The sequence below is a fragment of the Chrysemys picta genome, chromosome 6 (assembly GCF_011386835.1).
Source record: "Chrysemys picta bellii isolate R12L10 chromosome 6, ASM1138683v2, whole genome shotgun sequence".
NCBI lineage: Eukaryota > Metazoa > Chordata > Testudines > Emydidae > Chrysemys > Chrysemys picta.
Genome location: NC_088796.1, coordinates 39867742 through 39879175, shown reverse-complemented (window position 1 = coordinate 39879175; position 11434 = coordinate 39867742). Strand labels below are relative to the sequence as shown.

Below are 11434 nucleotides of genomic sequence, written 5' to 3'. Positions count from 1 at the left end.
ATAGAACTGAATAGAGAAATTATACCAATTCTATACAATTAGATAGGATAGTTAAAATAATCCTATTGAAGGATATTACTCTATAATATGTTCTATAGGGTTTTTTTAAAGAGTAATTGCTAAAGAACTCTTATTATGTTTCTATAGAACCCCATGGACTTCATCCATGTTAAAATCTATAAGACTTTTCCATAAGGGAGTTCTGCACCTACATGATCTCCTGGAGTCCTGCTTCCAGTTTGAGGATAGGGCTAGTGAGTAATAACATATTGTTCAAAACACAACCAATTTTTCATTTATTAAGATTAATAATCAGTTTTATGACTTACTTTTGTGAATCTATTTCAAATTTCCAACCACATATTTCTTTACGACCATTCTAAAATAATATGTAACTAATACTGATTCTTCATTTCTTCTTTCTTAAGCCCTAAATCCCTAGAAATGTATAATGTAAAAAAATACACATTTTTTCCTTAAAGCTTCTTAAGCAAGACTGATCCAGTGTTCTAGCTACTGGGCAATGCATTGGCTACCATGTGAAATACTGGAGTTCGAATGCTAACCTTGGCCTCTTGCTCTTAGGCCAGGAGTGCTTTGAATTATTCTTTGGTGACCCTCTCCAGCAAACTCAGGTGGTGACAATAAAGAAGAAGCAGAGTCCAATCCTCTTTCACCAGAGGGAGGACTAAAGCAAACTACTCATTCTTTGACCAATCTGAAAAATCTATTAAATATATTGTATTAATCCTTACATTTTGTTTTACAACTTTCCATAGTATGAGCAGCACGCTGTCTTTCAAACAGACCCTGTCCTGATCTAATCAATAATACTTGGGAGCTTATTTTTCTGTATACAGTAAAAGCTGTTTTATTCAGCATGTTGGGGAAATGGGGGGGTGCTGGTAAGTGAAAAATGCCAGTTAACTGAGAGGGAGTTTGAGTGTGGGAGGGGGTGCGGGGCTGGGGGTTGAGGTGTGGGATGGGGTGCAGGACATGGGCTTTGGGAGGGAGTTTGGGTGTAAGAGGGGATGCGGGGTGCTAGATCTGGGGGGCACTCACCTCAGGTGGCTCCCCGCAATCGGCGCCCTGTCCTGGCTGCTCCTAGGCGGAGGCGGGGCAGAAGGCTTTGCACACTGACCCACCCTGCCCCGCCCCGAGCGCTGACACGCAGACCGGCCTGCCACGCCCTAAACCTCCTCCCGCACCCAAAACTCACTCCCAGAGCCCGTGCTCTGCACCCCCTCCCACGGCCCTACCCCCTGCCGGCCCCGCGCCAAGTGGACTATAAAACGGACTTTCAATGAAGATCAGAAATGCCAGTTTATAGAGCTTTCCGGTTGGTGAAGTGCCGGATAACACAGCTTTTCCGTTATTAGTTTTCTATACATACCTCACATAGAGGTACAACACAAAAACAATCACCACTGCCAGGCCATTGTTCTTCCCTTCACAGTACTACATTAGTAATGTTCCTACTGTTTTTGAATCATACGCTTGTTCAATCAAATGCAAGATTACATTCCTCCCTCTGGGATTTTCTCCTCCCAGGCCAAGTGCCTGACAGACTCAGATCTAGACATTTTTGACATCACTATATTCTAAATCCTGCTTCTGGCTACAAAGACTTATGATACCATCTCATTAGTATGCAGATGTACTTCACCAGCTCTGTTTAGATATCTTCTAAACACCGACTAATTACTTTCTAATTTAAAACATACCTGACCAGAATGTGCATTTGAAGAAAGGTGAAGTGAAAGAATTCCTTGGTTGCAACTTCAAAAGAAAGTACAGAGATGTAGTTTTTCAGCTGCTCATTTGCCTTCCATTTTGGCTGTAAATTTAAAGAATAAAAGAATAACGACTTGCCTATACGGTGTAGCAAAGTGCATTAGAGAGGTGTGATTTGTAAAGCACTCTGAAATGCTGTGCTGTAACTGCCCCATGTAGACCCTGCAGGTGTGTTCACAACACAAACTAGGTACCTTTTGGAGCATGTCAGCGGGGTCTACGCAGGGCAGTTAGAGTGGTTTACAAATCACACCTCTCTAATGTGATTTGCCATACTGTGTAGACAAGACCTATATCTGCAAGGGCCAATCTTGCTCCTCTCCAGGCCAGTGCAAACTGTACCCTGACTCAGCCAGGCAGGATTGGATTTCAGGAATGTATTTTTCTTTATAGAGAGTAAAAAAGAAATATTTTGAGTCTTTTTCATTGTAATTCAATTGTCAGACTAATGTTTTGAATGGGCAATGGAAGAAGTTGATAGAATGTAACTGTTTTGACACTCCTGCTACTAAGAGGTTATAACATGTTTACAGCTGCAATTGCGTCAGACAATGTTAATTAGCATTGAAGAGATATCTCCAAAATGAAGTTTTCTAAGAGGCCCAGCTTAGGCCTGGTCTACACTAGGCGTTTATGTCGAAGTTAGCGCCGTTACATCGAATTAACCCTGCACCCGTCCACACCGCGAAGCTATTTAGTTCGACATAAAGGTCTCTTTAATTCGACTTCTGTACTCCTCCCCGACGAGGGGAGTAGCGCTAAATTTGACATGGCCATGTCGAATTAGGCTAGGTGTGGATGGAATCGACGCTAATAGCTCCGGGAGCTATCCCACAGTGCACCACTCTGTTGACGCTCTGGACAGCAGTACGAGCTCGGATGCTCTGACCAGCCACACAGGAAAAGCCCCGGGAAAAGTTGAATTTGAATTCCTTTTCCTGTCTGGCCAGTTTGAATCTCATTTCCTGTCTGGACATCGTGGCGAGCTCAGCAGCACTGGCAACGATGCAGAGCTCTCCAGCAGTGATGGCCGTGCAATCTCAGAATAGAAAGAGGGCCCCAGCATGGACTGATCGGGAAGTCTTGGATCTGATCGCTGTGTGGGGCGATGAGTCCGTGCTTTCCGAGCTGCGCTCCAAGAAACGGAATGCAAAGATCTACGAGAAGATCTCTAAAGACATGTCAGAGAGAGGATACAGCCGGGATGCAACGCAGTGCCGCGTGAAAATCAAGGAGCTGAGACAAGGCTACCAGAAGACCAAAGAGGCAAACGGACGCTCCGGATCCCATCCCCAGACATCCCGTTTCTACGAGGCACTGCATTCCATCCTAGGTGCGGCCGCCACCACTACCCCATCACTGACCGTGGACTCTGAGGATGGGATATTGTCCACGGCCGGTTCCTCGGACATGTTAGCGGACGGGGAAGATGAGGAAGGAGATGAGGAGGACGAGGCAGTCGACAGCGCTCACAACGCTGATTTCCCCGACAGCCAGGATCTCTTCATCACCCTTACAGAGATCCCCTACCAACCGTCCCCAGCCGTTACCCCGGACACAGAATCTGGGGAAGGATCAGCCAGTAAGTGTTGTAAACATCTAAACATTTATTTTTAACAGAACAGGAATATTAACAATAACAAAAATGGGTTTCTCATGATTAGTTTGCCCTAGGCGCTGAACGGTTCAGTCATGGGCAGTGCAACTATTGAAAAAAAATCTAACAATGTCCGGTTTTGCATGATTGTCCTGCCCAAGCCGCTCTACTGTTTAGTCACTGCTAGTGCAGCTAGAGTAAAATGTGGTCTATATGTCCGGGGATAGAGCAGAAATCCTCCTGTGACATCTCGATGAAGCTCTCCTGGAGGTAATTGGAAAGCCGTTGCATCAGGTTCCTGGGGAGAGCGGCCTTATTGGGTCCTCCGTAGTACGACACGTTGCCGCGCCATGAGACAATCAAGTACTCGGGAATCATTGCTCTGCACAGCAGGGCGGCATACGGCCCTGGTCTTTGGAGGCTTTCCCGGAGCATTCTCTCTTTCTCGCTGTCAGAGATCCTCATGAGGGTGATGTTGCTCATGGTAACCTGCCTTGAATTAGGTAGGGGAATGTTAGTGTTGGGACTGCTTGCCCGTTCCTTTACAGAACTGTAACCGCTGGTTTGCAGCCACGCGGTGGAGGCGGGAGAGTGGCAGCCTACAGGGATCGTTCCCGGGGACAGCCGCGAGGGGGTGGGACAGGGGCAGAGTTCCTGCTTGCCGGATTGCTGGCAGCAGGGACTGACATTGCTTTCAATGTGAAATGAGGCCATTTCTAATATTAAAGTTTTAAGCTGCCACAAGTCTACGGCTTACCATGTCTGCCTGCAACAGAAATTCCGTTGTCCTGCCCCGCTTCTCAAATGTGCTGTGCAAGACCCCAGGCACTGAATGCGAAGGCCGAGAATTCGACCTTGTGCTGAGTGCGCATGTGATAGGTGCTGTGCATGGTCTTGTTCACAGAGAAAGACTATGTTCTTTGTTCACAACTACATTTATCTTTCTGAGGAATTCACTCCCTTTTTCCCATTCCCACAGCCACATCTGCAACTGTCTCACAACCTAGCCTGGCATCACACTCCCAGAGGCTAGCGCAGATTAGGCGTAGGAAGAAGAGGACACGGGCGGACATGTTCTCGGAGCTTATGGCCTGCTCCCGAGCCCAGGCAGCACAGCAGACCCAGTGGCGGGAGAACTTGTCCCAAATGCACCAAGCAAACATGGATCGGGAGGAGAGGTGGCGGCAGGAAGACCAGCAGGCGACTCAAACGCTGCTTGGACTACTGAGGGAGCAAACGGACACGCTCCGGCGCCTTGTGGATGTTCTGCAGGAACGGAGGCAGGAGGACAGAGCCCCGCTGCAGTCTATCTCTAACCGCCCTCCCCCGCCACCAAGTCCCATACCCACCTCACCCAAAGTCCAAAGAAGGAGGGGCGGCAGAGTCCGTGCTAACTCTCACTCCACCCCTGCAGAGAGCTCTAGTAGTAGAAGGCTCTCATTCCCCAAAATTTGACAAGTTCTTTCCTTCCCGCCTGACACAAGCCCCCGTCCAAGTTTCACCTCCCAGTTCCATGTGTAGTTGATAATAAAAAATACGTTTCTGTTAACTACTGTTTCCATCATGTTCTTTTGGAGGAGGAGGGGAAAGGGGGTTGGTAATTGGACAGGACAGTCACCTTTGGCAGGGTACATAGGCGGGGGCAGGTACAGCAGCAGGGCACATACACAGTGCAGTGACTAGTTACCCTGGTCAGTCTGTGAGGTGGTTTTCATGTTATGTGGTGGGGGGTGGGTTGCTCTGTGACTTTGTGGCGGGGGAGGGCAGTTACAGATCTTAAGCGGCGGTCCTTATCCTGGATCACAGAGCCACGCAGCAGGGGATCTGTAACCGTCCTCCCCCTGCCACAAAGTCACATAGCCCCCCCATACACACAGTCCCGATCAGGAAGGGTGACAGGCTCCGTTGAAACAACCAGCCCACCACAGCGGAGCCTGTCAATCCTTGAGTTTAGAAGCTTCCTTTGCGTCACTACACTACACCCGCTCCCCACCACAGTCTGCGTCCCAGTTTTAAAACATTCCCGCGAAAACAGTAATAAAGACAACGGTGTTCATTAACAAAGTAGAAGTGATTTTATTTCTAAATGTGTGTTGGAAGGGGGTGAAGGGGGTATGTAACTGGAGAGGATAGTCAACATTAACTGGGTAAAGAAACGGGGGCAGGTTCAGCTTCTCTGTACACAAACTTAAAAGTCACAGGTTACCCTGCTCACTCAGGAACCTAGCTTTCAAAGCCTCCCGGATGCACAGCGCATCCCACTGGTCTCTTCTAATCGCCCGGCTGTCTGGCTGTGCGTAATCAGAAGCCAGGCTATTTGCCTCAACCTCCCACCCCGCCATAAAGGTCTCCCCCTTGCTCTCACAGAGATTGTGGAGCACACAGCAAGCTGCTATAACAATGGGGATATTGGTTTCGCTGAGATCACAGCGAGTCAGTAAGCTTCTCCATCTCCCCTTGAGACGGCCAAAAGCACACTCCACCACCATTCTGCACTTGCTCAGTCGGTAGTTGAAGAGTTCTTTTTCACTGTCCAGGGCGCCAGTATAGGGCTTCATGAGCCAGGGCATTAGCGGGTAGGCTGGGTCCCCGAGGATGACTATAAGCATCTCCACATCCCCAACAGTTATTTTGTGGTCCGGGAAGTAAATACCTTGCTGCAGCCGTCTAAACAGACCAGAGTTCCTGAAAACACGAGCGTCATAAACCTCGCCCGGCCATCCGACGTAGATGTTGGTAAAACGTCCCCTGTGGTCCACCAGTGCTTACAGCACCATGGAAAAGTAGCCCTTTCTGTTAATGTACTGGCTGGCCTGGTGGTCCGGTGCCAGGATAGGGATGTGAGTTCCATCTATGGCCCCACCGCAGTTTGGGAATCCCATCGCTGCGAAGCCATCTATGATCGCCTCCACGTTTCCCAGGGTCACTACCTTTGGCAGCAGTACATCAACGATTGCCTTGGCTACTTGCATCACAACAACCCCCACGGTAGATTTGCCCACGCCAAACTGGTTCGCGACTGACCGGTAGCTGTCTGGCGTTGCAAGCTTCCAGAGGGCTATGGCCACTCGCTTCTGGACAGTCAGGGCTGCTCACATCTGTGTGTCATTGCGCTTCAGGGCAGGGGACAGCAACTCAAAAAGTTCCAGGAAAGTTCCCTTCCGCATGCGAAAGTTTCGCAGCCACTGGGATTCATCCCAGACCTGCAGCACTATGCGGTCCCACCACTCAGTGCTTGTTTCCCGTGCCCAGAATCGCCATTCCACGGCATCAGCATGACCCATTGCCACCGTGATGTCCTCGGCGCTGGGTCCCGTGCTTTCTGAGAGGTCTGTGCTACTCTCAGACTTCAGGCCCTCACCGCGGTGCCGTAGCCTCCTCGCCTGACTTATCTGCATCTGCCTCAGGGAAAGGTGGATGATAAGCTGTGAGGCGTTGAGAGCGGCCACAACTGCAGCGATGGTCGCAGCGTGCTCCATGCTCGCAGTGCTGTGGCATCCGCGCTGTCACTGACTAGAAAAGTGCGCGAACTGATTTCCCGCCAGCGCTTTCAGGGAGGGAGGGTGGGAGTGATGGACGGATGACGACAGTTACCCAAAAGCACCCTCGACACATTTTTTTTACCCAGAAGGCATTTGCGGCTCCACCCAGAATTCCAATGGGCAGCGGTGACTGCGGGAACTGTGGGATAGCTACCCACAGTGCACCGCTTCCAATGTCGACGCTTTCCCCGTTAGTGTGGACTCACAAAGTCGAATTACTGTCCTTAGTGTGGACACACACGTTCGACTTTGCAATATCGATTCCAAAAATTTGATTTAAGTAAAATCGAACTACTCTCGTAGTGTAGACATACCCTTAGAGTGTCTACCTGATTTTCTATACCACAGGCACTAATGAGATATTAATGTCAAGCAATTTGATATCCCTAGGACAAGGTGATTACGTTGCAGCAATCCTGTCCCACGGGATGCAGTAGAAGTCATTCTGCCTCAAAAAAGCAGAATGCTTGCTTGAACTCCACGGTGAGCAAGGCTAGAGATGCCAATAGGTACCTAGGGGGATTTTCCAAATTGTGCCTAAATACCTTTAAAAATGTAGCCCCAAAGTTCTCCCTGCCCATGCCAAGCTCTTGTACCTTCCCCACTGCTGTGCAGCTGCAAAAGTTGGTGAATTTTTAGCAAATATTGCAGAATGTTCACAGAGAGTGAATTTTTAATCTATAATGGTGTCAAAGGGGGTCCCTTCACCCATCCTGTGAGCAGGGGCGACTCCAGGCACCAGCACTCCAAGCGTGTGCCTGGGGCGGAAAGCCGTGGGGAGTGCCCTGCCAGTCCCTGCGAGGGCGGCAGTCAGGCAGCTTTCGGTGGCATGCCCCTGTGGGAGGTCCGCCAGTCCCGCGGATTCGACGGTAATTCGGCGGCAGGTACACCGAAGCCGCGGGACCGGCGGCCCTCCCTCAGGCAAGCTGCCGAAGGCAGCCTGCCTGCGTGCTTGGGGCGGCAAAGAAGCTAGAGCCGCCCCTGCCTGTGAGTTCCCTGTCCACAAACACACACAGGCTATTTCCTTTTCACTAGGTGTTCATTTAGTCTTCAGTTTCAGCCACAGGTGTGCAGCAGGAAGAGGAGACTTCCATGCTGCTTTCTCTCCTCTCCCCAGCTCACCCTATGATGTCTATTTTACTACCCTGTTCCTCCCAAATGTATCCTCCCCAATTGCTTCATTAGCCCAGCCATTGCTACCCAAGGGTCAATAATCCCCTAAAGAAACTGATTAACTAACTTCAATGAAGCAGCCAGGCTTCCCAGTTCTTCAGCCACTTCAGTGACCCGAGTGTTACAGATAGTGCTCGCCACACATGGTTAATATACTCACTGGAAACTTATGTCCAAGAGTTCAACCAAACAGAAAGAAGAAACACACCATGTAACTTAGGTGTCTTGTCAATCTGATTCTGAATGTCAAATACTGGCAACAAACTGCTCCTAAACTATCTGTGGGACAAGAATCTTTATTAGAGATTATTTATTCAGACATATTCTTCAGTGAATAAACACAATAAAATCACAGCTCTACCCAGATAATTTTGAACAGAACAAGAGAGAGTAAGTTGCTGTTACCACTGGCTATCAAACTGACAGGACTGTCTCAGAGTTTTCCTGCACTCCTCCTGTCTGCCTATTGTATCCATCGGTTGCCTGTCTTAGATTTATATTGCAAACTCTTTGGAGTAGACACTATCTTGTTGTTATGCATTTGTATAGAGCCTAGTGAAATAGAGAGCCAGTCCATAACTGAGGTTCCTAAGCACTGTTGCAGGATAAATAAGAATAATTATGATTAATGATGTTTCTTATGAATTATTCACCCAGCTACAGGGACTAATATGGAGTCTCTTTTTCCCCACTTATGTGCAAGAGATTTACAATATTGGGTGACTCTCATTCATTCATTCATTCCTAGAGGAGATTTGCATACAAATCCTCTACACATGGCTAGAAGAACAGACCCCATTGTAACTTGATGTGGGGATATTTATAGGGCATAAATTTAATTTTTTTGTGTGACAGCCCACACTGCTGGAGAGTAAAGGAGCTGTCACAACACTGAATGAGATTTATTCTAATCTTTACTTTTAAATACATTCAAAACCAACATTTCAAATGGAAATAATATATTCCTTTTTTGTTAGAAGAATCTTCCCTGAACTTTCTCCTTTCTCTCCTGATTTCCTCCTCCACATCTCAATTTATTACAGTTTTAAATTACAAATGGTGAAGCCACCACAGAAGGTAGGAATTATCCCTCATGTACAGTGTTTTTCTTTTATCATCTCAGTGGGGGCAAAATAAAGTGAAAATAAAGGAAACACAGAAAGGTTTAAGAGACATGGAGATTTGGGAAAGAAGGCACAAAGACACAAAAGTAAACTGCCAGCTTCAGAAAAGTCAAGAACACCTTTAAAAGCTGGTGAGAAGTTGCTGAAAAATGCATCTTTTCCATGAGTTCTGCGAGATACTTTTCAGTGTATGGACATTGACTTCTTGCAGATACTTACAGAACTGTACAGTCCCATCCCTACGGGATGTGCAATTATTTTCACTCTTCAACCCTCTCAGCTAGACACAAGTATTTTAATTAATGCTGTTGTAAAATGTTTTATTTTCAAACAACTATTAATTTTAAGTCTGATTGCTGAAGAAAATGAACAGGAGAAGATGAGTGATCTATTCAGGATTCAGCACAGTCCATTCCTCTGAACTTTATATGGTCTGAGCAACACACTGTACTGAGAGATTCTGCAGAGGTCCATGTATTACAGTGCCTTGCTTCTCATTAAGAAATTTCTTACAGAGCTCATTTACCCAGTTCAATCCATGAGAATTTTGCCTGAGTACAGAGGGCAGGATTGGGTCCAATAAGGCAGTCCAACATGAGGTATATATAGTATAAATTCACTTGTACTTGCCTTTATAGCACTTGGCCTTTGTCTCAGCAGTCACTAAATTAACACATCACAGTTCCAACCTCAGTTATGTCCTTTTATCTAAAAACTCTAATTTAGGAATCAGACTCTCAACTCCTTCTTTGGACACATCTTGGTTAAAGAAGGTCCTTGCAACTTCCCATGTTTGAAAGAATACAAAAGAAACATTATAAAGCCATAAAACAAAACAGACAGGCTTTTGGATGTAGGATGGCAGCTTTAGGAGTGGTAGAACAAGAGGTTTGGACACAGAAAACCATGATAACATTGTGTATATACTAAAGCAAGCAAACCTGCAACATTTGCAGAACATCTGCAATGTGTGGTGGGTCATACCTCCACCTACCAGAATAATCAGTTTGCCCACTGGAAAATGAGTGTCATGAATGTGGCATGAAATCAAAGCATTCTGTTATGAATGCTTTCTCAGATGACAGTCTTCAAACTCAAGACAGGAAAAAGGAAAACAATTTGCAATGAATGAAGCAGACACACATGACTGAGGACAGCTTGCAGTCTGCAAGAACTTCAGTGTCCTTCAAGAAAATTTGGAGTCTGATAGGAAAACTGGAAAAGAAAGAGAGGTCTCTCAGCATGTACCAGCATCAGTAGCAGTGTATTCCTTATAATGTGCTCATGTGTAGGACAAAATTACCAAAAATTAGGGCTACCATATTTTAATATTCCAAAAAGAGGACACTCCACGGGGCCCCGGCCCCGCCCCAACTCCACCCTTCCCTGGCCCCGCCCCAACTCCGCCCCTTCCCCAAAGTCTCCGTCCGCTCCCCTGAATGCTCCGCCCCCTGCTCCTCCCCCTCCCCTGCTTCCCGCGAATCAAATGTTCACGGGAAGCCTGAAACAGGCAGGCAGCAGGTAAGCTGGGGTGGGGGCGGTGGCGGGCGCGAGGAGGCGCGGCCCAGTCCGGCTCCCCTGGCCGAGCGGCTCCCTCCGGCGGCTGGCCCCGGCCAAGAGGCTCTGGCCCTGGTGTCTTCGGCCCGGCCCGGCTCGGCTCGGGCCCCGGGGCACCGGCCCCGGCCGAGTGGCGCCGGCCAGCGGCCGAGCACCCCCAGTCCCGGTCCCAGCGGCTCCGGCCCGGCTCAGGCCCCGGTTCCGGCTGAGTGACTCCAGCCCAGCCCCGGCCCTGGGCGAGCGGTGCCGGCCGAGCACCTCCAGCCCTGGTCCCAGAGACCCCGGCCCCGGTTCTGGCCCGGCCCCGGCCGAGCACGGCCGACCCCAGCTGCTCCGGCCACGGCCCCAGTGGCTCCAGCCCGGACCCAAGTCCCATGACCCATCCCTATTTTCCCGGACATGTCCAGCTGTTTGGAATTTCCTCCTGGAGGGGGATTTGAGGACCAAAAAGCTGGACATGTCTGGGAAAATCCGGACGTATGGTAACCCTACAAAAATGATTCTGTGAAAAAGAAATTAGAAGCCAAAATGAAAAAGATGGAAGTCATTTTTACAAAGTGAACTCTACATTTCAAGCAGTTGCAGTTTAAAAGAAAGTCCATGAAAAAATCTGAAGTACAGAAAAGGAAAAAGAATGACAGCACTGT

The 11434-nt window shown here is 48.3% G+C and overlaps 1 protein-coding gene across 1 annotated transcript; it reads left to right on the top strand.

Moving 5' to 3' along the window:
- The first annotated feature begins 2429 nt into the window (after positions 1-2429).
- LOC135984258 (uncharacterized) lies at positions 2430-4940 on the top strand. Its single transcript, XM_065599030.1, has 2 exons — positions 2430-3376; positions 4371-4940. The coding sequence occupies exons 1-2, from the start codon at positions 2800-2802 to the stop codon at positions 4844-4846; spliced, it is 1053 nt and encodes a 350-aa protein (XP_065455102.1). The 5' UTR covers positions 2430-2799; the 3' UTR covers positions 4847-4940.
- Positions 4941-11434: the final 6494 nt, after the last annotated feature.